This window comes from Dendrobates tinctorius, unplaced genomic scaffold (genome assembly GCF_039654945.1).
Source record: "Dendrobates tinctorius isolate UK_male_01 unplaced genomic scaffold, ASM3965494v1 ptg000004l, whole genome shotgun sequence".
Classification (NCBI taxonomy): Eukaryota; Metazoa; Chordata; class Amphibia; order Anura; family Dendrobatidae; genus Dendrobates; species Dendrobates tinctorius.
Window position 1 is genome coordinate 11,468,067 of NW_027361672.1, and position 27,943 is coordinate 11,496,009.

The 27,943-nt window shown below is 42.3% G+C and overlaps 1 protein-coding gene across 2 annotated transcripts in view; it reads right to left on the bottom strand.

Moving 5' to 3' along the window:
- The window catches only part of RIPOR2 (RHO family interacting cell polarization regulator 2), a 274,424-nt gene that overhangs the window by 131,360 nt on the left and 115,121 nt on the right, over positions 1-27,943 (bottom strand). For both annotated transcript variants that reach the window (XM_073566141.1, XM_073566140.1), the window contains exons 4-7: positions 11,621-11,699; positions 11,361-11,384; positions 10,022-10,075; positions 1,169-1,318 (exon numbers count right to left, since the gene is read on the bottom strand). In XM_073566141.1, coding sequence (XP_073422242.1) covers positions 1,169-1,318; positions 10,022-10,075; positions 11,361-11,384; positions 11,621-11,699 — 307 coding nt within the window. The remainder of the gene's footprint in view (positions 1-1,168; positions 1,319-10,021; positions 10,076-11,360; positions 11,385-11,620; positions 11,700-27,943) is intronic.

Sequence of the window (27,943 nt, forward strand, 5' to 3'; positions counted from 1 at the left end):
TCCCGCTCGCGTCCACACGTCGCTCGTCGGCACCAGCAGGAAGCCCAGCAGGAAGCCGCCGCCAAGAAACGGCTCAGGACGTTCTCGCGCGATCAGCGATAGACAGCGGGGGAGTCGGTCGGAGGTGTCACATATAGCGATATCGCTAGCAAAATCGGTGACGCTTAAGTGATATAGCTAGCGATCTCGCTTAGTGTGACGGGGCCTTTACACTGGAGAAGCAATGCTTCCGAAGAGGATTGACGGCCCATTTTGACAGGCTGATCATTGTACAAACACTTGTTTCCTGATTAACAATTATCAGCCCATCCAAACAGGCCAGCAATCTCTCTACAAAGAAACAAAACTCTTGTTAGTTGGGTGTAGTGATTTTTAAGATGGTTTAAAAATAGCTGTTCCCGGTAGCAAACCAGCTTGTCCTGCCAATAGCATGATATTCAGCACACACAGAACGATCATGAATATGAAGTCTGGGAAACCTATTGAAATAGGCCATTAAACGTCCACTCATCAACTTTGTGTAGCCAATTGAAAGTTTTTTAAGGTACTGTCACACTTAGCGATGTACTAGCGATCCCGACCAGCGATATGACGCGGTCAGGATCGCTGGTACATCGCTAAATGGTCGCTAGTGAGCTGCCACACAGGCAGATCTCACCAGCGACATCGCTGGGGACAGGGGTCGCTACTTACCTGTCACACTAGGCGATCCTGACGTCCTCCCGCCCGGCTCCACGCTCGTCTCTCCACAGAAAGCGCCGCAGGAAGCTGACGACGAGAAACAGTCCTGGACGTTCTCGCGCGATCAGCGATAACCAGCGGGGGAGCGGTCGGAGGTAAGCATCACACACAGCGATGTCGCTAGCAATATCGCTATAACGTCACAAGTTATAGCGATATTGCTAGCGATATCGCTTAGTGTGACAGGCCCTGCGTGTAAACCCAGCCTACATGCAGTACAGCTTTGTGGGGTAGCCACTGACGAACTGTCATGGAACAGCATTTCAGCTATAATCCAAGACTAGACAGGGCAGGAAGAATTGGATATCTGAACAGTTTATGCCACGCGATATATGTAATATAGTATTGCCCACACAAATTTCTAGAAACACTGCTCATGAAGTGGGGAGTGAATGGATGGAGCAGTGGACAACATTTAAGGACCTACCTCAGTGTACTCTTTGTAACTCTTATTTATTTCAGACAGACTCTCCCGAGCGGCCCTGCTTGAAGGTGATACAGCAAATGCCTGCTTCATTTTACATGCTCCCTCACGTAGACGTCTCTGGATGCCGTACGCTTCATACAATTCATCGGCCTTGCAAAAAAAAAAAAAAAAAGGATATTAGACACTAGATAGATACACTACATAGATTGTAAGATTTATACTAACGATCCAAAAGACAGCAGCAGGTAACAGTTTCAGTGGAAAAAACAAAAAAACGTGTAGGATCCTTTATTTTTCACCCATACAAGCTACGTTTCAGTTCCCTCCAGGAAGCCTTACTACAGTATACATATATATTTGTTTCACAAAATCAATTGAAACCATCACTAATCATATTGGACTAAATGTTGGGGTCTGACGATCTACGCCAAACATCTCCTTACATTAGGGTTTGGGGCATAAAAGTACATACACATCTGATCTCGATACTTTGAAACAATCTTACATTTTTCAGACTATTATAATATAGGTCAATTAAGACCCTTAAAACATTGCAAAAATCTCTTGGATTGCATTGCTTGATTTTTCATAGATGAAATGTGTTTTTTTTTTTTTTTTTTTAATTTCTGTTCCCTACAAAACCATACATACACAATGAAAAGTAAATTATATCAGTTTTCAATAAAGAGGAAGAATACTTGGAAACATTGCAGGACTCAGGGCAACAGGTGGCACCAGAGAAGGAGAAGTGGCTATGTGCTGCCTACAACACAACCAACCACAAGACAGCTGGAAACCCTGTTATTTAGCAGAAAAAAACACCACACTATTTATAGCAGCTCTGTTACATGGATATATAAGGCGGTTTCCGAGGAGAAGTACAAAGGAAAAAGTAAGACTGAGATACACAGTTACCTTCTTAGTAATTTACTATATTGTGCTCCATCTGCAGGGGACAAGATAAGCTTCCATTGTTCCCTAAAAGCCCCAAACAGTCATATAGTGTATGCAATTCCAATCTGGCCTCTAATGTTTTTAACCCAGTAAACATACAGCAACTGAATCCAGATTTTTAGGTTTACAAACTTATATGAATCTGTACTGGCTAAAAAAATGTGCATCTGATCAACACCTTCATTAGGGGTATAGACAACCTTGTTTTCTGCAGTTTAGCATCAGTTTGTGAATACATAGCATTCCAGGAGAACAGTAAACCAGGCCATGGTCAAAAGGACCAGGGGCAAATTTTGAAGTTTCAGTACTTAGACAAGACACTAAAAGGTTCACAGATTGTTTAGTTTACAACATTCTGAACTATGGGCATACGTACCATGGTAGCAAGCATGCTTCTATGGGGTCAAACAATAAAAACAAGTCAGAGAAAAGGCAAAATAAGTATTGAATGAACGCTGAAAGCAAGGATTTGGATTTCTGGATCATGGAGTGAATTACCTATATGGTGGACTACTTGCTAGAGATGGGGGGCACCTTTTGAAGACTGGAAAACATGTACTTGGAAGTCGCCTTGCTACACTCATCAGGAGAGCTTTAAACTAGAACAATGTGGGAAGGGAAGCAAAAGGCCAGAAAAAGCCATACACCTGGCAAATGCTATTGAGAACTCTGCTATTAGAAGTAGAAAGGAAGAACAAAGACAAAAAAAATCTAAATAATAATAATATTGGAGGAAGATAAATCAATCACAAACTAAAATTTTTTTATACAAATGCACAAAGCATGGGCAACAAACAAGGAGAATTGGAACTAATAACACAGGAGAAGAAATATGATGTCATTGGAATCACTGACACTTAGTGGGACGGATACACATGATTGGAATACAAGGCTAGAAGGAACAGGCTTGATAAACGAGGTGTCGCATTGTATGTTAGAAAAGCGTATATCTGCACAGAGATCCAAGCTTCAGAGATCTGTGGAAACTGGGCAAGAATACAAGGAGAGAACAACGGAAAAGACACCATTGCAGGCATTTACTACAGGCCGCCTGTGCAAGCTGAAGATATGGATGAACTTTTTATGCATCAAATGGCCAATTTCTCCAAAAAAAATATGACGTAGTGGTCATGGGAGATTTCAACTATCCTGACATTTGTTGGGAATCTCTCTCAGGCAAAACTAACAGGTCAAGCAAATTCTTATCCTCTCTTGCTGACAACTTTATATTCCAAGAGGTAGGGGAGAAACAAGGGGAACTGCTACCTTGGATCTAAATCCTTATAAACAGAGAGGAAATGGTTGAGGTAAGACTGGCTGAGAAGCAAGGAGGTTGCAACCATGATATTTTAGAATTTTGAATAATTAGAGGAGGAAGACCTGTGAAGACTCAGACTTTTATGTTTATATTTTAGAAAGGCAGATTTTAAGGCACTCAGAAAGAGAATTGGAGGGATCCAATGGCTGGATATCCTTAAAGACAAAAATGTCCAGGAAAGATGGGAAATCTTGAAAAATGAGATTCTTAAAGCACAATCGTTAACAATTACGAAAAGAGGGAAGAATAGGAAGCATTTAAGGAAACCAGGATGGATGAACACGGAACTTAAGCACATGCCTAAAAGGAAGAAAGAAATGTTTATAAAATGGAAAGAGGGAAGCATATCTAAAGAAGAATATAATGATGTGCGCAGAACCTGGCAGGGCACACATCAAGTTATCTAAAGCTGACAATGAATTAAGGCTTGAAAGAGACGTCAAAAGCAATAAAAAAGGATTTTGGGGAGATGTCAAAAGTAAAAAAAAAAATCTGCTATAGGATTTTTACAGGCTGAAAATGATGAAATGGTATGAAAGGATGTTGAGAAGGCCGAACTTTTAAATTCCTATTTTGCATCTGTTTTCTCTCAGAAAGGAAATGTAACATCAACTGATTTTCATTGTCCTATTAAGGGAATAGAAGAATCCAGGATATCTATAAACAGAAAGATAATGAGGAAATACTTTGCTAACATAAATGAATTCAAGTCTCCAGGTCCAGATGAATTACACCCCAGAGTACTGAAGGAGATAGCAGAAGAAATTTTTGAACCACTCTCCATAATCTTTGAAAATTCTTGGAGAACAGGAGACAGTATTCCAGATGAGGTCTGACCAAAGAGGAGTAGAGGGCAATAATGACTTCACGTGATCTAGACTGTATGCTTCTGTTAATACATCCTAGAATTGCATTTGCCTTTTTTGCTGCTGCATCACACTGTTGACTCATATTCAGTCTGTGATCTATTAGTATACCCAAGTTTTTTCACATGTGCTGTTGCTTTGCCCTATTCCTCCCATTCTGTATATGATTTTTTAATTTTTATTGCCCAGATGTAGTACTTTGCATTTTTCCCTGTTAAAAACCATTCTGTTAGTTGCTACCCACTGCTCCAGTTTATTTATATATTTTTGAATGCTCTCTCTTCTCTAGTATTAGCTATTCCTCCTAGCTTTGTGTCATCGCAAATTTAATCAGTTTACCCTCAATTCCTTCATCTAAATACTTGATAAAGATGTTGAACAATACAGGGCCCAGGACAGAGCCCTGTGGTGCCCCACTTGAGCTCGCAAAAGAGAAGACTGAGAGGAGACAAAATAGCTGTCTACAAATATCTCAAGGGCTGTCACATTGTAGAAGGATTATCTTTATTCTCAATTGCACAAGGAAAGACTAGAAGCAATGGGATGAAACTGAATGGGAGGAGACACAGATTAGATATTAGAATAAACTTTTTGACAGAGTGATCAATGAGTGGAACAGGCTGCCACAAGAGGTGGTGAGCGCTCCTTCAATAAAAGTCTTCAAACAGAGGCTGGGCAGACATCTGTCTGGAATGATTTAGTGAATCCTGCTTTGAGCAGGAGGTTAGACCAGATGACCCAGGAGGTCCCTTCCAACTCTACGATTCTATGATTCTATGAATATGCGCATATTCATGACTTTAATGAGCGGTACCACGTGACCGCCGAGACCATGGAAGAAGCAGGGGCTGCAGAGACCGTGCCAGGAGGGGGTGAGTATGATCTATGATACCCTCGTTCCCCCTCCCCCGCCGACCCCCGGTATATGACTCGAGTATGAGCCGAGAGGGGGACTTTGAGCCCCAAAAAATGGTCTGAAAATCTCAGCTTATACGAGTATACACGGTATGCAGATCCTGAGCAAGAAGTTGTACTGACTTTGAAACGTGTTGAGAATAGAGAATAAAATACCATCCTTTATCATCTATATGACTGTATCGTCATTGCTACAGCAGCGCAAGGAATATCCATGTTTTCTTTCAATTTGACAGTTCAAATCAGTCAGTGAATTGACCTGTGGATCTGCGGCGGCTGTCGACTCTGATGAGTCTTAAACACTCTAATAGTGTGGAATAATAAGTGAGTGCAAGCCGAGTGGTTTTTTTTTTTTTTTCAAATTTACCACCAGATAAGATCCTAATAGTGCTTTATATCTCCTATCGTGTTTCTGAGTATCTTCTAAAAGGGGAAGAGGGTGGACCCAGGGAACTATAGGCCGGTGAGTCTGACTTCTATATCAGGAAAGATCTTTGAACAAATTATTAAACAACATGTAAGTAAGTACCTAGATAAGAATGAAGTGATTAACCAGAGTCAGCATGGGTTTGTAACTAATAAGTCATGTCAGACTAACTTAATTTCCTTCTATGACAGAATCACTGACTGGGTGGATCAGGGAAATGCTGTATATATAGTATATCTTGACTTCAGCAAAGCATTTGACAATGTATCTCAGTCATTTTTTCAATAAGGATTGTGTTAAGTATGGAACGGACAAGGCAACTGTTAGGTGGATTCACAACTGGCTTAGTGATCAGACCCAAAGAGTGGTCGTAAATGGATGCACATCCAGTTGGAAGAATGTCTCAAGTGGGGTACCACAGGGCTCTGTCCTGGGCCCTGTATTGTTCAACATCTTTATCAATTATTTAGATGAAGGGAATTGAGGGTAAACTGATTAAATTTGCTAATGACACAAAGCTAGGAGGGATAGCTAATACCAGAGAAGAGAGAGGATTTAAAAAGATATAAATAAGCTGGACCAGTGGGCAGCAACTAACAGAATGGCTTTTAACAGGGAAAAATGCAAAGTACTACATCTGGGCAATAAAAATGAAAAAAGCATATACAGAATGAGAGGAATAGGGCTAAGCAACAGCACATGTGAAAGACTTGGGTATACTCTAATAGATCACAGACTGACCATGAGTCAACAGTGTGATGCAACAGCAAAAAAGGCAAATGCAATTGTGGGATGTAGTAACAGAAGCATACAGTCTAGATCATGTAAAGTCATTATTGCCCTTCTCTTTCGTCAAACCTCTTCTGGAATACCGTGTCCAGTTTTGGGCAACACATTTTAAAAAAAAGACATCAACAAACTGGAGCAAGTTCAGAGAAGAGCGACGAGAATGATGACCTGTCTGCAAACCATGTCCTATGAGGAATGGTTACACTATTTGGGAATGTTTAGCTTGCAAAAAAGAAGACTGAGAGGAGACTTAATAGACTTAATTACACTGCTAAATGCTATAACCTGATAGCAATCATGCAGTCTGGTCTATTACCAATGATCAAATTATTTAGCAGTGTAATGATATCATGATCATGGATTCCGCGCAATATCTTTATTAATTGGTATATACAACCACCTTTTATATCACTTGGGTGATCATTATACCCTGCTAATCACTCATTATTTGACATATGACACATTTATAAAATCCCACTCTTATTATCTGTTTTCATTTCCCTCTGATCCATTATCTTCAATACAGATTGCTTCTTTTTATTAATGTATAATTTACTTCAATTACTTATTATAGTCTCTTTCAACGCCACATTGATTTTTTAACTTGACTTGGGCAAGTTATGGAGGCCTTGCGTCTAATAAAGCATTTATAATTTTATTTGTGGCTACATTTTTATTGTACGTTACCTTTGACTTAATGGAATACTTTCTTTGGCGTACATAGTTAATGTAGTATTCAGTGGCACTCAGATTTTTGTTTGTATTGATTTATTGGAATTTCTTCTTAAATTAGGCTTCTAAACTATAGGCTTGTGTAGGAGGCGACTACCAAAATAATTAGATGAGCTCATTATCACTTATCAGTCGGGAGCAGGTGTATGGAGTGCTGAGCCTGCCCTATACCCGGCAGATAGCTGCAGATGCTGGCTGTGTGTCAAAACCACTAACATCCATAAAAAGGAGCAGAGCTCCATCTACAGCTGTCAATCTGTGACAGCAGCATTTAGAGTGCGCCAGTACAGAAGAGCACCATTCCACTTGCACATCGCCTCCGCTCAACCAAGACGTGATCAATCACTCAAGTACTATACTATCAAAAAGGATATAGTTCCTTTCATGGGCATACCTCAATAATAGTGGATGTAAGTGAGGCTCATGACCATCTACTGCTAGTATAAAGAGGACTAGTTTTTGGCTGCCCTTTTAAATTTATGAAAGCAGGGGCAGTCATAGGCTGAGGATGTTATTAAACCAAATTAATCCTGGCAAGCAGAGCGGGATCCCACAACCTACCACAGTCCACTCACTGTGCAGCATCAGTTATTAAGTAGTTAATTAAAGAAGATTCCAATTGGTAACTGCATAGCATGGGTATGTGCACACAATGCCTTTTTTAGATGTATTCTGCCTGGAACATGGCTGAAAAAGTGCTCAATAAACGTTAAATATAATTAACATATGTAGGGCAAATAATTTTGACATTGCTATGCATATGTTTCATCTTTAACTACTTCAGATTTCAAAAGTCAAGAAGAGATTAAAAGAATGGACCTCACCATTCTTCAGGTGGCTTCTGTTTGGAAGCTTCCACCATCTTATCTATAGTTAGGTCCAGAAATATTTAGACAGTGACAAGCTTTGGCATTTTAGCTGTTTACCAAAACATATTCATGATAAGGTTATATAATCAATACAGTGTTAATGTTCTGACTCTCAGCTTAAGTCTCTCGCATCAATACCTGGCACTGCCGCCGGCGGTTCGGACCAGAGCGCTCAGCTGCATAGAAATACATGCAGAGCACACTCCGGTCCCGAGTGCCGGCGGCAGTGCCGGGTATTGATGCGCAAGTTTCTCGCATTGCACACACCAGTGTGACCCGGGACTTAGTTTGAGCATATTCACATCCTAATTAAGTAAGGGTTTAGGAATTACGACTATTTAACATGTAGCTACCTAGGTTTAAAAAGGGAAGTAAACCAATTGGACAGTCATTTCAAAAGCTCTATAAATGGGCTGCATGGGCTATTTCCTCGTTAATTCATCAATTAAGCAGCTAAAAAGTCTGGAATGGATTCCAGGTGTGGCAATTGCATTTGGAAGCGGCTGCTGTGATCCCAAAACATTTTGGTACATTCTGCAAAAAAAAAGGAATGCACTGGTGAGCGTGTGAAAACAAAAAGGCCTGGACGACCACGGAAGACAACAGTGGTGGATAATTGCAGAATCCTTTCCATGGTGAAGAAAAACTCATTGGAAACATCCATCCAACCAGCCCAGTTCTGGAAAAGCATTCTTTGGACAGATGAAACAAACATCAACCTGTACCATAATGATGGGAAGAAGGAAGTATAGAGAAAGCTTGGAACGATCATGATTCACATACTCTAAAACTTGGTGGAGGTAGTGACGATATTGGCATGCATGACTTCCAATGGCACTGGATCACTAGTGTTTACTGATGATGTGACTGAAGACAGAAGTAGCCGGATGATTTCTGAAGTGTACATGGCGATACTTTCTGCTCAGATTCAACCAAATGCAGAAGGACTGATTGAACAGCGCTTCACAGTACAGATAGACAATGATGCAAAACATACTGCAAAAGCAACCCAAAGGCAAACAAGTGGAAAATTCTGCAATGACCAAGTCAATCACCAGATCTCAACTCTATTGAGCATGCATTTCACATGCTTAAAATGTAATACAGAAAGACCCACAAACAAGCAACAACTGAAGTCAGCTGCAGTAAAGGCAGCAAAGCATCACAAAGATGGAAACTCTACAAAGTATTAAACACGAACATTTTATTTATCGTAAAGATAATTTGTCCATTTACTTTTGAGCCCTGAAATGAGGAGGCTTTGCAGTGAAATGGTTGCAATTGCGAAACGTGTCACTGTTTTGCCAAACCCCTTTATTTAATCCTGAAAGTCTACACTTCAATGGCAGATCAGTGGTTTCATTTTAAATAAAAAAAAAAAAAAAAAAAAAAAAAAAAAAAAGTGGCATGCAGAGGTCAAATCATGAAGATTCGGTAAATATCCAAATATTCCTGGACCTAACGGTATAAAATGTAAGAAAAAAAACAAAAACAATGAACACAAGGAAACAGATGCTTGAAGAAATTAGATGCTTACATACATGTATTACGTATAACCATCCCTGTTTAGTATTGCTGCAGTCATTCTGACCTGAATGATCATGTTGCCAGGTAATTTTACTGCACTATGAATACTGTAAAAACAAAAACTCAAAAAACAATGGCTGAGTGGAGTATTTTTTTTGCTACCATTTAACTACGGTACATTTTTTGTATAAAAAAACACAACAAAATCATCCTGCAAAAAACAAGCCCATATATGGCTGTGTTGATGCAACAAGGATGCCTATTGGAAAAGGAGTAGAAAAAAAAGAAAGTGCAAAAATATAAATGCGCCAAATCATGAAAGGTTTAATTAAAAGAAAAGCCACAGGAAGGCTCATTCATGATCATGTTCAGTGTAAACACAGCTTTTATCTATTGGTTTCTTATTGATGCATGCATGATATAAACTGTATCTCTCCATATTTCTGATTAAATTACCTTACTCATGTGAAACTCCAGTCGCCTTATATATCTTTCAATAGTCTTGATTTGCTAAGAAAAAAAAATTGCATTTCTTTTGTTAATATATACTACCAAAATTGTGCAGTTAAAACAAATAGCTATCAGATGTGTATGAAAAACAGTTTCAAGCGCTCTCTGAGCTGCGGATGAGTAGATGCTTAATTATTCTACACTCCCCTGGCCATTTTCTTTAAAGGGGTTGTGTGGTGTAAGAATTGATAAGTCTGCAGTCAGTGTGTGACTGCAGATTTATGAATCCCCCCAGCGTGCACGCACTGTGCGCTGCAAGAATTTGCTGGTTTCTGAGCCAGTGTACTGTGCACGGCCTCGCTCCATACACTTTTATTGAGCAAGGCCGAATTCACTAGACAACCGCGTCACTAGGCATTCCATGGCGTCACTCAATAAAAAGTGATTGGAGCTAATGCACACCCACTAGATGGGTTCTGCCCGCGAGTATGTATACGGCATACATCACAGCCGTTTCCAGCTCAGAAACCGGCGAATCCTCACAGTGCACATTGCGTGTGCTGGGGGGGGATTCATAAATATGCAGTCGCACAGAGTGATTGCAGACTTTGCATTTTGGACTGGACAACCCCTTTAAGTCTCTGGACAGTTTGTAGGTGAAGAGATCATGTCCAAGCTATTGTGTGACCTAAACAGGTAAGCTAGAGCTATGCTTGTTGCTAAACAGAAAATGTAACATCAGATCTCGGAAACTCAAACAAGAATGGATATTGCTACACTTGGACCACACGGTGAACTAAGATGAAAAAGGAAGTCTTGTTTCATAACTTTTTTCAAGAAGTGAGTTTTGCAAGTGGACCTTCTTTTGACGTTCTTTGAAACTATGTCACGTTTTCACAGCTATAAAATTACACATTAATTGCCAAAAGCAATATGAAATTCTGGGGAGGCAGCACAGAAGACGTGGCAAATGTGATTACTAATAAGACTTTACACATTACAGGAATTACCCGTTTTACTAATATTGAAAACGCTCAGTGATCAAAACCTTTCATGTTGTAAATATTTGCACACAAAATGTCCAAAAGAAAAAGATATACTAATTTACACGAATTATAAATTACACGAATTATAAAATACTTTGATGTTAAATCGTCACTGATCTACATGTGTAGGCAGGCATTTATGAAATTATTCAATGGTAATAATCTGAATAGAATAATAAGTTATATATCAAATGTAAACCATGACGTGTAAAGATCATGAGTATTTATTACATGGGTACGACATTTACCATTGACAAGCCATATCCAAAACAAGTAGCAAGACATGTACAAACACATACCTTATCCAGATCATACAAGACCCCCTAAAATGAAAAATGGATACATCAATATCAGCTGCAAAGATAAGAATAATTCTACCACTGTGGGTATAGATACCAGAGCTGGGCGACACAGTCACCATCTACTGTAGGATACAATAGAGTGTACATGACTCGGGTTTCTAGGGCAGTCATCAGTGGTTGTGTACGGTATTCACAAGCCCCCAAGCTACCAGGATTACCCACACACTCCAGGATGAATTCTAGTGCTGGCGACTTACCAGTCTTGAATTTCTCTTCATGTCCTTTAGTTGGGCAGTCAGCTTGTCTAGCTCAGTCTGATGTACTTCCAGGCACTCACTATCAAGAGAAATCAAACACCAGACATCATTAGTAATTTAGTCAGCCTATTATAGGAACCAGAGCTTATGGTTAAATCACATATATGAGAGCCGACATTGTACTGAAGAAAAGCACAGCAAAATCATGTTAATATGAACCAAACACATACATTAAAGTAGATATCAATATTCCATCTGTTACACATGATCATGTTCTCACTAACAAGAGAAAAAAAGTCATTAGGTCTCCTCTTCATCTGTTCTAGAAAATTCTGTCCTGGGAAAAATATGTAGTAAAATACAGTTATAAAAGTATGAAATTTAGCCAGGAAAACTCGTATGGATGGTCAAATTGGTTTAAATGTGGCTCTATGGATGGATTCACAGTGCGTCATCGTTCAGCTGCATTTTCTAGCCATAACAGAAATAATGTAAATTGTATCACTCGTAAGCCTTTGTTCCACAATGGAGTTTTTTTATTTTATTTATTATAACAAAAAAAAACTAGGATTGGAGAAAAAAAAAAAAAGGATTTAGGAAAATAAAATCTTTACCTTATACTATTTTTCTCTGTTTTGTAGTTGTATAGAGAATGCATCCAGGGTCAGGAAACGCTGCGGATTGGACGCTGCGTAGTCACAGCGTTCAATCCGCAGCATCCAGATATTACAGCAGAGTGGAAGGGATATTATGAAATCCTGCCTTCACTATGCGTACAAAGACGCAAGTGGCACACACAAAATTACGGACATGCGGCGCGTCTTTACAGACCGCAGCATGTCTATTTATCTTGCGGAGAAGCTCAGTCTCCACAAGATAAATTACACAGTCTATGTATAGGATGCGGCGATTCCGCATGCGTTCAATGAACACATGAAGAATCACCGCGTGTACAAAAGTCGGCAGCGCTTTGGGTGGAGCTGCGTCCAAAGCGCTGCATATATGCCACGTGGAAACATACCCTAAAGCTGCAAACCTATACACGGTGATCCAGCAAATCAGGTCGCTAATAAAATACTGAAGAAGTGTCAGGCTACCGGACTGATTCCTTTATAAATGCACCATGGAAAAACCCATGCTGCACAGCACCTCACATTTCTGCACCTAGAGGGCCAGCAATACTGATCAGGAAAGACCGAGCATGGCATAAGTGAGCCTGGTAGATACTCAGTGCTTCATATAAATCTATTGCCAGGCTTGGCCTACTCTGTACAAGCCTAATCAAAAGGGAAAGCAATCCCCACACAACATCTTCACTGGCTTGTAAAAGTATTCAGCCCTCCCCCTTGGCTTTTTACCCATTTTGCTACATTAGAACCAGTGGTTAAATATTTTTGCAATTCTATTTGTGCTAAATAGTCTAAGTTGGTGAAGTGAGAAAAATATAAGCATTAACTAAATTTTTGGAATCAAATAACTAAAAATTGGAATGTGCATATGTATTCATCCCTTGCTATGAAGACCCTAAACATTTCTGGTGAGTGAGTCACGTTTACCTATCTTTAACATGTTGTATGCAGTTCGCATGTATCAGCGTACGCATGCGTCGCTATTCAGTGTGCAGCGAGGGTCCGGCGAACGCAACATGTTGCATTTTTGGAAGCGGCAAAAATCCGTCAAATATGCGCAGTCATGCGCATGAGTGCGTCAAAACGCATTACTGTCTATGGGAACGCATGTGTACGCAAGGACATGCGTATGCACATGCGTTCAATACGCATGCGTAATTTTAATGAGTTGGTCCAGGAAGTGATTCAACCACCTGCGAATTGATAACTCTATAAAAGGAAGTGTGGACACAGCAAAGCTATAACTCTCTGGACGATACCACAACACTGGCTATGTAAGTATACAACCTTAGAAAATGTCTGTCTCTCTCACTCCTGTTTGTACTTGGTACTAATTTTTTTTCCTGTTACTTTTAGACGTGTCGACTGTCCTGGTGCAGTGGTTGGCTCCTGGTGAAATGGTTTTCTCCTGGTGAGGACAACACTGTCTATGTAAGTATAGAAGCTTTGTAAATGTCTGTCTCTCTGAATGCTTTTTCTGTTCCTTGTAGACTGGTTGACTCTCTGGTGCAGTGGGTGTCTCCTGGTCGTCTCATGGTGCTGCTTTCTGTCGTGGTGAGGACAACACTGTATATGTAAGTAAAGAAGCTTTGTAAAGGTCTGTCTCTCTGAATGCTTTTTCTGTTCCTTGTAGACTGGTCAACTCTCTGGTGCAGTGGGTGTCTCCTGGTCGTCTCATGGTGCTGCTTTCTGTCGTGGTGAGGACAACACTGTATATGTAAGTAAAGAAGCTTTGTAAAGGTCTGTCTCTCTGAATGCTTTTTCTGTTCATTGTAGACTGGTCGACTCTCTGGTGCAGTGGGTGTCTCCTGGTGCAGCGGTTTTCTCCTGGTTGTCTCCTGGTGCTGCTTTCTGTCGTGGTGAGGACAACACTGTATGGGCAGAGACAAACTGGCGTATTTCTCCTGCGATAATCGCATCGCACTGAACGGACTGGCCGGCACCTCTCTGACCTGAGCATGACAGCATGATGGATTACTATGCAGCTGTCAAGCTCAGTTCAGGAGAGCAGGCAGCCAGTGCGAGTTTTACAATGCGATTCTCGGACGAGAAATACGGCAGTGTGACTCTGCCCTATATGTAAGTATAGAAGCTTTGTAAATGTCTGTCTCTCTCAATGCTCTTGCTGTTCCTTGTAGACTGGTCGACTCTCTGGTGCAGTGGGTGTCTCCTGGTGCTGCCGTCTGTTCCTGGCCTGTGCTGACTGCTATGCTGATGGACTACTGCCTGTAATACAAGTATTGGTGTCCTTTTTTTTTTTTTTTTTTTTTTTTTTTAATCTTTACAAGTATAATTTTTCTTCTCTGTTCTTTTCTGTAGCGTTTCATTTGACTGCTGCCTGCTCTTCAAAATGTCCTCAAGCGAAGAACTGACTTCTTCCCAGGGTGGACCCAACAAAGATTATGTAATCACATTTGCTATACTGATTGGTATGTATTGACTGGCAATATTACACATATGTTAAATCATGTAATTTCTTACAGGTACCTGCCACTGATGAAGAGCAGGAGCAGTCGAGTGGAGAGGATTCTTCAGAGTTGTAATACAATTTTTTTCAGTTTTACTTAAAATTCTTTTTTTCTATTTTACAGTTAGGTCCATATATATTTGGACAGACAACATTTTTCTAATTTTGGTTCTAGACATTACCACAGTGAATTTTAAACAAAAAAATTCAAGAAGTTCAGACTTTCAGCTTTCATTTGAGGGTATCCACATTAAAATTGGATGAAAGGTTTAGGAGTTTCAGCTCCTTAACATGTGCCACCCTGTTTTTAAAAGGGACCAAAAGTAATTGGCCAGATTAAATAATTGTAAATAAAATGTTCATTTCTAGTACTTGGTTGAAAACCCTTTGTTGGCAATGACTGCCTGAAGTCTTGAATTCATGGACATCACCAGACGCTGTGTTTCCTCCTTTTTGATGCTCTGCCAGGCCTTCACTGTGGTGGTTTTCAGTTGCTGTTTGTTTGTGGGCCTTTCTGTCTGAAGTTTAGTCTTTAACAAGTGAAATGCATGCTCACTTGGGTTGAGATCAGGTGACTGACTTGGCCATTCAAGAATATTACACTTCTTTGCTTTAATAAACTCCTGGGTTGCTTTGGCTTTATGTTTTGGGTCATTGTCCATCTGTAGTATGAAACGACGACCAATCAGTTTGGCTGCATTTGGCTGGTTCTGAGCACACAGTATGGCTCTGAATACCTCAGAATTCATTCGGTTGCTTCTGTCCTGTGTCACTTCATCAATAAACACTAGTGACCCAGTGCCACTGGCAGCCATGCATGCCCAAGCCATCACACTGCCTCCGCCGTGTTTTACAGATGATGTGGTATGCTTTGGATCATGAGCTGCACCACGCCTTTGCCATACTTTTCTCTTTCCATCATTCTGGTAGAGGTTGATCTTTGTTTCATCTGTCCAAAGAATGTTCATCCAGAACTGTGCTGACTTTTTAGATGTTTTTAGCAAAGTCCAGTCTAGCCTTTTTATTCTTGATGCTTATGAGTGGCTTGCACCGCGCAGTGAACCCTCTGTATTTACTTTCATGCAGTCTTCTCTTTATGGTAGATTTTGATATTGATACACCTACCTCCTGGAGAGTGTTGTTCACTTGGTTGGCTGTTGTGAAGGGGTTTCTCTTCACCATGGAGATTATTCTGTGATCATCCACCACTGTTGTCTTCCGTGGGCGCCCAGGTCTTTTTGCATTGATGAGTTCACCAGTGCTTTCTTTCTCAGGATGTACCAAACTGTAGATTTGCAATGTTGCTAATGTTGTAGCAAATTCTCGGATGGGTTTTTTCTGTTTTTGCAGCTTAAGGATGGCTTGTTTCACCTGCATGGAGAGCTGCTTTGACCGCTGTTTACTTCACAGCAAAACCTTCCAAATGCAAGCACACCTCAGATCAACTCCAGGCCTTTCATCTGCTTAATTGAGAATGACATAAATGCCATAAAGGGATTGCCCACACCTGTCCATGAAATAGCCTTGGAATCAATTGTCCAATTACTTTTGGGCCCTTTAAAAACAGGGTGGCACATGTTAAGGATCTGAAACTCCTAAACCCTTCATCCAATTTTAATGTGGATACCCTCAAATGAAAGCTGAAAGTCTGAACTTCAACTGCATCTGAAATGTTTTATTTAAAATTCATTGTGGTAATGTCTAGAACCAAAATTAGAAAAATGTTGTCTGTGTCCAAATATATATGGACCTAACTATCTATAGGTTTCACAACGGGAAGGAGCCACACTCGATATAGACAACGAGCACTTATTTCACCTTGTGCAAAAGCGAGTACAGTTATGGGACACCCGTGACAGCACTCCGACAATGTGGTGATTTGACGTCTCTGGGAAGAAGTGGCAACATCGCTGCCGGCTGATTGGGACCATGCCACCCCGCGTGCCAGAACTGCTTTTGGTAAGTATTGCAATGTGGTCTAAAGCGGCAGTGAACCTGTTGTTAATGTATGTGCATTGTTTTCCAATTAATTTTTTTTCCAAGAGAATCAAAATTCGTTGGCGTTCGATGAAGGACCACTTCAACAAGGACATGAGAGAGGAGATTCGGATTTAAAGTGGGGCTGCCGCCAGGTTCCGCAAATACAAATACCACCGAAACCTTGCCTTTCTGACGCCTGCCCTTGCTCAGCGAACGTAAGTATATATCTTTTTTTGCTTGTTTTTATTTTCTTTTTAATAATGTTTTATTTTTTTCTCACATAGAACATGCAGCAGCACAACACAATCTGGATTTTTTCACTAATGTTTTTCTCTTTTCCACACAGAACCTGGTGCAGGTTTTTTTGGTGGGTGTTGAAGCGGCCACTCATCTACCAGCCACTGCACAGACGCAGTCCCAATCATCCACCAGCGATGGAGCAACCTTGCAGGCTTCACAGGCTGGAGAACAGGCAGCCGGTCCATCAGGTTTTTCCCTCTCTCAGCCCTCTGCTGCTGCTTATGGTTGGTCTTCTCATCAGCGGCAGAGGGCATGGAGAGGTCAGGCATGCCCGAGTATATGCAATTAAGCTTGGTCTTCCAGGATGGGATTAGGATGATTGCTGACAGAGAGAAGAGTGGGTTCAAGGAAGTCAACAAACGCCTTAACCACCTGGAAGCCGACCTTGAGAGACCTGCGCAACATTTTCTTTCTGCAATAGAGCGGAACAGATCGGAAAACCTTACGCCTCAACTCCAGCTGAACGTCATGCAGGCCTGCCAGGCTGCTTACAGCCATGCAATGCAGCAGCAGCAACAGTCACAAAGCTACAATCAACAGGCCAGAGGATAGTACCAGCAGCCTATTTTCCAGCTCCCAAAGCACCAAACTATCTGCCGCCGCCACCACCACCACCTCCAGTTCACAGAGCGATCACGCTGCCAAGTTTATCAACCCTGCAGCCAGCAGCATCCACCATGCTTTAGAGTCCAGCACCCATGCAGCCAGCAGTATCCACAATGCGGCCCAGTCCAGCACCATGTCTGAGAACTGCTACAGAGGCTACCACTCCCACTCGGCCAAGAAAACAGAGATCCAAAAAAAAAAAAAAAAAAAAAAAATTATATATAAAAAAAATTAAAAAAATTATATATATATATATATATATATATATATATATATATATATATATATATATATATATATAATTTTTTTTATTTTTTTATATATATATATATATATATATATATATATATATATATATATATATATATATATATATATATATATATATTTATTTCCACCAGGACAAAAACTAGGAGCCAAGAAACTATTCCCACATTGAACCCACCACCTCCACTCTCACCTACCAATTTGTCAATACCTTCCCTTGTGTCTGTCTGTTCCTTCCAGTTTGTCTATCGATTCCCATGATTCCACTTTGTCATCTATCCCCAATGTCTCCACTGCCATCCCTGATCAAATCCTTCAATTTGTTGCCCCTTCCCCTGTCACCCTTTTTTTGGACTATGAGCTGCCGGCATTGACATCAGGGGCTTATCTACAGCATTCTGTAATGCTGTAGATAAGTATCCGATGTAACCTGAAAGATAAGGAAAAAAAAAAAAAAAAAAAAGAGTTAGATTATACTCACCCCAGTGTCCTGTCCGATGGTTGTCGCCGTCCGGTCCGGCGCCTCCCATCTTCATACGATGCCGTCCTCTTCTTCCTTTCCTGTCGTGGCTCCAGCGCAGGCGCACTGCTCTGCCCGGAGTCAGTGCGCCTGCGCCGGAGCCATGACAGGAAGGGAAGAAGAGGACGGCATCGTATGAAGATGGGAGGACCCGGACGGTGACACCCATCGGACCGGACGCTGGGGTGAGTATAATATAACTCTTTTTTCTTATCTTTCAGGTTACATCGGAGGCTTATCTACAGCATTACAGAATGCTGTAGATAAACCCCTGATGTCGATGCCAGCAGCTCATAGTCCAAAAAAAGGGTGACAGATTCCCTTTAAAAACAAATTCGTCGCAGAAGTCCTGTCTGCACTGTTTGCAGTGGAGAGAGCCCACCGGATCCCTTCCAGACCCCTGCCACTGGGTCACTATACTGAGGAAGGCCAGAGATATGACTGATCTCTCTATTAATGGACATAAGATCAAGATGGAAAAACAAAGGATGAAATTCTCAGAGGTTAAAAGACGCATTTGTCCGGTGCAAAAGTATGGGCACCTCAACATAAAAGTGACATTAATATTTTGTAGATCCTCCTTTTGCAAAAATAACAGCCTCTAGTGGCTTCCTGTAGCTATTAATGAGTTCCTGGATCCTGGATGAAGGTATTTGTGACCATTCCTGTTTACAAAACAATTCCAGTTCAGTTAAGTTTGATGGTCGCCGAGCATGGACAGCCCGCTTCAAATCATCCCACAGATGTTCAATGATATTCAGGTCTGGGGACTGAGATGGCCATTCCAGAACATTGTAATTGTTCCTCTGCATGAATGCCTGAGTAGATTTGGAGCGGTGTTTTGGATCATTGTCTTGCTGAAATATCCATCCCCTGCGTAACTTCAACTTTGTCACTGATTCTTGCACATTATTGTCAAGAATCTGCTGATACTGAGTTGAATCCATGCGACCCTCAACTTTAACAAGATTCCCGGTGCCGGCATTGGCCACACAGCCCCAAAGCATGATGGAACCTCCACCAAATTTTACTGTGGGTAGCAAGTGTTTTTCTTGGAATGCTGTGTTTTTTAGCCTCCATGCATAACGCCTTTTTGTATGACCAAACAACTCAATATTTGGTTCATCAGTCCACAGGACCTTCTTCCAAAATGTAACTGGCTTGTCCAAATGTGCTTTTGCATACCTTAGGGGACTCTGTTTGTGGCGTGCTTGCAGAAACGGCTTCTTTCGCATCACTCTCCCATACAGCGTCTCCTTGTGCAAAGTGCGCTGTATTGTTGACCGATGCACAGTGACACCATCTGCAGCAAGATGATGCTGCAGGTCTTTGGAGGTGGTCTGTGGATTGTCCTTGACTGTTCTCACCATTCTTCTTCTCTGCCTTTCTGATATTTTTCTTGGCCTGCCACTTCTGGGCTTAACAAGAACTGTACCTGTGTTCTTCCATTTCCTTACTATGTTCCTCACAGTGGAAACGGACAGGTTAAATCTCTGAGACAACTTTTTGTATCCTTCCCCTGAAAAGCTATGTTGAATAATCTTGGTTTTCAGATCATTTGAGAGTTGTTTTGAGGAGCCCATGATGCCACTCTTCATAGGAGAATCAACTAGGAGAACTACTTGCAAGTGGCCACTTTAAATACCTTTTATCATGATTTGATACACCTAGCTATGAAGTTCAAAGCTCAATGAGGTTACAAAACCAATTTAGTGCATCAGGAAGTCAGTAAAAAGTAGTTAGGAGTGTTCAAATCAAGAAAATGATAAGGGTGCCCATACTTTTCCACCGGACAAATTTTGTTTAAATGAAGATTGCACATTTTCTGTTAGTACAATAAACCTCATTTGAATCCAGAAATATAACTGAGTCCATCAGTAATTAGATATATGAAACTGAAATAGCTGTTGCAAAAACCAAAATTGTTATAAAGAAAAAAGGTTAAACATTAATAGGGGTGCCCAAACTTTTACAGATGACTGTATTCCTGATGGGGTAGCTATCAGAAGTGAAGATATTATAATGTTTTTTCTTTTCCCTCCAAACTACTTGACCTAGGTTGGTGTGGTACCATACACTGAAACATCTGCAGAGATAGGTAAACTTCCTGCCATTAAGTCTGAGTTCTAACTATGTAAATGTCTACTGTCCTGCTAACTGCACTAGGAGTATTCTCGCCTACTCTCAGGGCAAGAGAGGAAAACAATACTCCACTGTTTGGGGGGGAGGGAAGGTTACTTGTTATGTATGGGGGGGGGGGGCGCAATCACAGGAGGAGTCCTTGAGGTACTGGCATATAGTAAAGGAACAATGTAATAGCATTCACAATAAGATCCCAAATACAATATATGATCCTTGCAATAATGTCTGGAACAATTGAGATCATAAGCTGGAATGTCAGGGGTCTTTCAGATGGGACAAAACAAGCAGCGATCCTTCAATATATCCAATCACAAAATCCCTCTATAGTAGGTTTGCAAGAAACATACCTCACAAAAGAGAGGCTTTATACCATGAGGAGATGGATGCAGGAGAGTTACCACTCCATCTTCTCTTTATTTTCTAAGGGAGTCTCTATAATGGTTCACACTTCTTTACCATTTAACCTAATTAATGTAGATATAGATTAAGAAGGACGATTTGTATGTAACCTGTAAGATATCTGATACTGTGATCTCCATCGTTTGTCTACGTTCTGCCTCCATAATCTGGCAAGGTTAATATTAGCTTTATCTGCATCTAATCAAGGGACTCCGCTCTTGATTATTGGGGATGTTAACAACATTATGAACTCCCAATGGGATAAAGATAAAAATGACACCATTAGAAAAGAAGGGAACATAACACCTTTTGGGCCCTTCATTAAAGAGGTTGCGCTGGTAGATTTATGGAGCAATAGATTTCCGGATACCCTTCAATACTTGTGTTATTCAACAACACATAATGCCTTGTCATGTATAGATATGGAGCTGGGGAATATGGCTATGGATCGCCTGGTGGGAGATATTCAATACTTGCTTAGAGTTCTCGGATCACAGTTGTTTTCTGGTTTCACATAAATTGGGCACAAACTCACCTAGGCTCTGGAGATTAAATCAGTTCTGGCTACAAATCATAAACGTAGAAAAAGTAGCCATACACCTCAAAGAGTTTTTTCAAATTAATAATAGAACAGCATCTATTCCAACGGGGTCTATGAAGGCTCACCTGAGAGGGATAATTATTAGAGAAATAACTAGGAGCAAAATGAAAAGTAAAAAAGCAGATTGGGCAGTATTTAAAGAACTCAGGCAGGCTGAAGTTAACATGATAGATGATCCTACACCGTATGCTCAAAGTAGGTTTAAAAATACAGATTATATTGAGGCATAAGACAGGCGTGTCCTCTGTCCCCATTATTGTTTGCCATTGCAATAGAACCCTTAGCGGCAGTGGTGAGGAATTCTTCTGAAGTTAGAGGATTTCAATATGGAAATATAGAAGAGAAGATAGCATTGTATGCGGATGACCTTCTGCGATTTCTGGGAGACTATGGTAGATCCCTGAATAGTGTAATGGATATACTTAAACAGTTTGGGCGGTTGTCAGATCTGACTATTAACTGGGATAAATCTGTACTAATCCCCTTAGATGGCCCGGTAGACTGTTCAGACATTCAACATACCCAAATAGAGGTGGTTTCCCAGATCAAATACTTGGGGTTGGTAATTCATCCCCTCTCAGAGATTATGAAAAACAGAATCTACAGTCATGGCCAAAAGTTTTGAGAATGACACAAATATTAATTTTTACAAAGTCTACTGCTTCATTTTTTCTAATGGCAATTTGCATATACTCCAGAATGTTATGAAGAGTGATCAGCTTAACAGCAATTACTTGCAAAGTCAATATTTGCCTAGAAAATGAACTTTAATCCCCAAAACACATTTCAACATCATTGCAGCCCTGCCTTAAAAGGACCAGCTAACATCGTTTCAGTGATTGCTCCATTAACACAGGTGTGGGTGTTGATGAGGACAGGGCTGGAGATCAATCTGTCATGATTAAGTAAGAATGACACCACTGGACACTTTAAAGGAGGCTGGTGCTTGGCATCATTGTTTCTCTTCTGTTAACCATGGTTATCTCTAAAGAAACACGTGCAGTCATCATTGCACTGCACAAAAATGGCCTAACAGGGAAGAATATCGCAGCTAGAAAGATTGCACCTCAGTCAACAATCTATCGCATCATCAAGAACTTCAAGGAGAGAGGTTCCCTTGTTGCCAAAAAGGCTCCAGGGCGCCCAAGAAAGACCAGCAAGCGCCAGGACCGTATCTTAAAAGTGTTTCAGCTGTGGGATCGGGCTACCAGCAGTGCAGAGCTTGCTCAGGAATGGCAGCAGGCAGGTGTGAGTGCATCTGCACGCACTGTGAGGCGGAGACTCTTGGAGAAAGGCCTGGTCTCAAGGAGGGCAGCAAAGAAGCCACTTCTCTCCAGAAAAAACATCATGGACAGACTGATATTCTGCAAGAGGTACAGGGAGTGGACTGCTGAGGACTGGGGTAAAGTCATTTTCTCTGATGAATCCCCTTTTCGACTGTTTGGGACATCTGGAAAACCACCATGGTTACTTACCGGTAGCCGGTTTTTCCGGAACCCATGACAGCACCACATGAGAGAGGGATCCGCCCCGCCAGGACAGGAACCTACTGAAATATAAGGGGCGGCACCTCTCCCCCGCTTCAGTTGGATTACAGAGCATTGAGAGGACTTCCCGGTTAGTTACATGTTTATCCAACACCACATCACACAAATACACCCGACTATTGTGCACACCCATACGGTGAAAAAAGGGGGGGGAATATACGGGTGCTGTCATGGGTTCCGGAAAAACCGGCTACCGGTAAGTAACCATGGTGGTTTTCCCTTCACCCATGACAGCACCACATGAGAGATTTTTGGAGACTTCGAAACACCTTTAGGGAGGGACCACCGCTTGCAGCACCCTTCTACCAAAGGTCAAGTCAGCCGAGGAGGATAGATTTAATCTATAGTGCTTAAAAAAAGGTTGAGGGTGAGGCCCAGGTAGCGGCCTTATAAATTTGCTCAATTGATACCTCTGCCTTTTCAGCCCAGGAGGTCGCCACGGCTCTGGTGGAATGAGCCTTGATGCCATCAGGAATCGGAACACCACTAGCTGAGTAGGCTACACTAATGGCCTCCCTAATCCATCTGGCAATAGTCCCTTTCGATACTCCATAACCTTTCCTGGCACCCTGGAAGGCTACAAATAGGGACTGGGACCTCCTCCACTGGCTGGTTACTGATATATACTCTAAAAGGGCTCTTTTCACATCTAGATTATGGAATTTCTCCTCTCCTGGGTTTTTCGGATTTTCACAGAAGGAGGGGAGGACGATTTCCTGGCTACGGTGAAAATCCGACACCACTTTCGGTAAATAAGCAGGGTCTGTTTTTAGGACAATTCTGTCCTGGTATACCTGGGTATACGGTGGACTAACTGATAGGGCCTGCAGGTCACTTACCCTACGTGCCGATGTAAGGGCCACTAGAATAATGGTTTTTAGGGTAAGATATTTCACTGATAGTTGTTGTACTGGTTCAAATGGTTCCTTTGTGAGAGCTTCTAACACAAGGTTTAAATCCCAGGGAGCCATTTTTTGCGATGGGACTGGTCTAGACCTGTGGCAGAATTTAATAAACCTAGCTATCCATCTGTTTGCCGCTATGTTACAATTATATAGAGCGCCTAGCGCTGAAACTTGTACTTTGAGTGTATTTACCGCTAGGCCTAGCTGTAGACCTGCCTGTAAGAACTCTAAGATAGTCTTGATCGGGGGTTCTTGGTCTAATGGTTTCCCCAGAAACTGCAGAAACTTATTCCATATTCTACCGTATATATTAGTTGTTACTGGCTTCCTACTTTTCATCAGTGTAGCCACCAACCCAGGGGAGAATCCTCTATTACTTAAAAGTGACCTTTCAAATTCCACGCCGTCAGATGGAACCCCTTGACTTGCGTGTGGAATACCGGACCCTGAGCTAGCAGGTCTGGAATCTCTGGCAGTACCCACGGATCTGAGAGGGACATTATCTGTAGTAGTGAGAACCATGGCCTTTTTGGCCAGAACGGGGCTATTAAGATCACTCTGGCCTGATCTTCCCTTATCTTTTTCACTACTACTGGGATTAGAGCTACCGGAGGAAAGGCATAACTTAGCTTGAAATCCCACAGAATTTGCAAAGCGTCCACTGCCCATGGCTCTTCCTTTGGGTTCAGTGAACAGAATCTTTTTACCTGCCTGTTGCTTCTGTTGGCAAAGAGGTCTATTATTGGCTCTCCCCAAAGATGTACTATCTTTTGGAACACTACCCGATTCAGGGTCCATTCCCCCTGTTTTAGTGTGTTGCGGCTTAGGAAATCGGCTTGTGTGTTTTCTACCCCTCTGATGTGTAGGGCTGATAGGGAGTGTAGGTGTCTCTCTGCCCTGTGAAAGATCTCGTTGGTTTCGAGCATTAGGGAGCGTGACCTTGTCCCTCCCTGGTGGTTGATGTAGGCTACTGTTGTGCTGTTGTCCGACATAATCCGGACATTGCGGCCTTCTAGAGTGGGCATGAATATCCTTAGGGCTCTGTTTACTGCCCGTAGCTCTCTTAGGTTGGAGGATGCGTTTTGCTCTAGGTGTCCCCAGGGTCCCTGGGCTACCTGTCCCCTTAGGTGCGCTCCCCACCCCGAGGAGCTTGCGTCTGTCATTATCACGTCGGACACTGGCTTCTGCCACGATGTCCCTGTTAGTAGGTTTGCTCTGTCTAGCCACCATCTGAGAGAGCCTTTGGTTTTTACGGAAAGTTCCAGCCTTCCTTCTAAACAGCCTTTTAGCGACTTCTGTGCTGATAGGACCTCTGCTTGTAGTTGACGGGTATGAAATTGTGCCCATCTGACCGCTGGGATACAGGCTGTCAGAGTGCCCAACGAGGACATTGCCCCTCTCAGGGTCGTGTGAGGTTGATCTATTGTTGCCAAGATCATATCCCTTACCTTTTCCACCTTGGCGTCTGGTAAGAGACAAATTTGTTGATTTGAGTCCAAGATGAAACCTAAGAACATTTGCCTTTGTAAGGGTTGTAGCCTTGACTTCTTGACATTCACCATCCAGCCGAGATTCCGTAGGGTATCCATCACCCTTTCTACTTGCTCTGTGCAGTGACGTTCTGAGTTGCCCACAATTAGAAAATCGTCTAGGTAGGGTACTATAATTGTGTTGTGGATGCGGAGGAATGCTGTCATCTCTGCAACTACTTTTGTAAACACCCTCGGTGCTATGGATATGCCGAATGGAAGGGCTCTGAACTGAAAATGTTTGAGGTTGCCCCGAATGTAGAGCGCTACCCTTAAGTATTTTTGGTATTCTGAATGGATCGGGATGTGGTAGTAAGCATCCTTTAGATCGACTACCGCCATGAAGCAGTTGTGGTGTAACAGCCTTATAGCTGAAGTCACTGACTCCATTTTGAAGGTTTGGTTCTGTATCCAACGGTTGAGGCCTCTCAGGTTTATAATCGTCCTGAACGAATGATCCGGTTTTTTTATTAGAAAGAGGGGAGAGTAGAAACCCCTTCTTTCCTGTCCTCTTGGGACCTCGATCAGGACATGTTTGTCCAGCAGGCTTAGGATCTCTGCCTCTAAGGCCAACTGTTCTTCTACCCCTCTCCTGACGGGGGTCACCACAAATGATGCTCTTGGCTGTTGAAAAAAGGGGAATTTTAAACCTTCCTTTATGATGTTTAAAATCCAAGTATTGGAAGATATATTTTCCCAGGCCTGACCAAACAGCATCAGTCTCCCCCCTACGGGGATGCCGGCGTCATTGAGGGGACTTTTTTGCGGATGAAGCGGCTCCCCCGAACATGAATCCAGACTCTTTCTTCCTCGTCTTCCCATCTTTTCCGATCTCCCGGAGGCCGGCCTCTATTGAATTTCCCCCTCCGAAAGGGCGGTCTTCTTTGATCTCCCTGAAACCTGGGGAAGCCCTTCTTCTTATCACCCGCTTTTTCTAGGATTTCGTCCAGATTTTTTCCAAAGAGAAATTGTCCATCACATGGAAGGGAGCATAATTTGGCTTTTGATTGTAGATCTCCCGGACACCCTTTAAGCCATAATGCACGCCTTGCAGCATTTGATAGTCCCGCTGCTCTCGCCGTCAACCTCATGGAATCGGCCGAGGTGTCGGCTAAAAAGGCGGCTGCTCCGTGTAGCAGATACATGTCTCCTAAAATTTTCTTCCTAGACATCTTGGAAGCAATTTTTTCTTCTAGCTGCTGTAGCCAGATCATTAAAGACCGGGCTGTACAGGTACCGGCTATCGCAGGTTTTAGTCCCCCCGCTGTTGCTTCCCAAGCATGCCTTAGGTAGGAGTCTGCTTTCTTATCTAGTGGATCTCTTAGTACTCCTGAGTCCTCTAGGGGCAGGGCCGACCTTTTGGATGACCTGGATACTGCCGCATCGATTTTTGGGACCTTGTCCCATATTTCCGTATCCTTAGGGTCAAAGGGATATCTCCTTTTTGAGGAGGAAGGAAGGCTACCTGATTTTTCAGGCTTCTTCCACTCCCTTTCGATGAGCGCCTGGACTTTTTCATTAACTGGAAAGGTGCGTTTCTTCCTTTCCTGTAACCCACCAAACATTACATCTTCTAGGGATTTGGTCGCTTTTTCCTCCTGAAGGCCCATAGATGACCTAATGGCTTTAAGGAGACTATCAGTATCCTCAACCGGAAAACACGGTCTGCCCCCTGTGTCACTATCCGAGGAGGAAGAGGACATGCGCTCAGCCTGATATTCGGACGAGGAGGAGTCTGATGAAGAACTTGGGGAGTTTCTTCTACTTTTTTTCTTTTTCTTTAATAATAATTTAAGTGAACCTTCCACCTCTGATTTTATGACAGATCTGAGGTGAGTTGCTAGGCTCGGCACTTCCTCCGCCACTGTTTGCTGTATACAGCTAGCGCAAAGGTTTTTTTGTCAATCTTTCGCTAGGGGGTTCTGGCATATCGCACACTCCCTATTATTTCTTTTGCTCCCTGCATTTTTGCCTTTCACCTAAGGAAGCAAATAACACACAAAAAGGACCCTATTAATAATGGTCTAACATTCGCGAAGATCCACTCACCACCCACAAAAACGGGTACCGGGCTGGAAGGCTGCTCTGGAGCATGTGGTCTGTGTTCTCTCGATCTCGAGGAATCATTTGATCTATGGCTCGGACGGCTGCTGCTCTTACCGCTCGAACGGCTACCGTGCTTCCGTGCCGAGGTCTGCGACGGGGGTAGAGACAGTAGGGACGGTGAGCGTTCCTGCTGTGACCCCATTGTAACAGCCCGGCCGTTCTGCTCCTTGCCTCCTTTAAATAGGCCCCGGTGAGCGATCCTTTTGACCCTCCCCCCTGCGACCGCCGGCCATTCTTCTTTTTTTTTTTCCTTCTTCTTTTGTGGCCGGCGCCGCACTAGGCGCCATGTCCGTCGCGTCCGTGACGTCAGCCGGCGCATACCCAA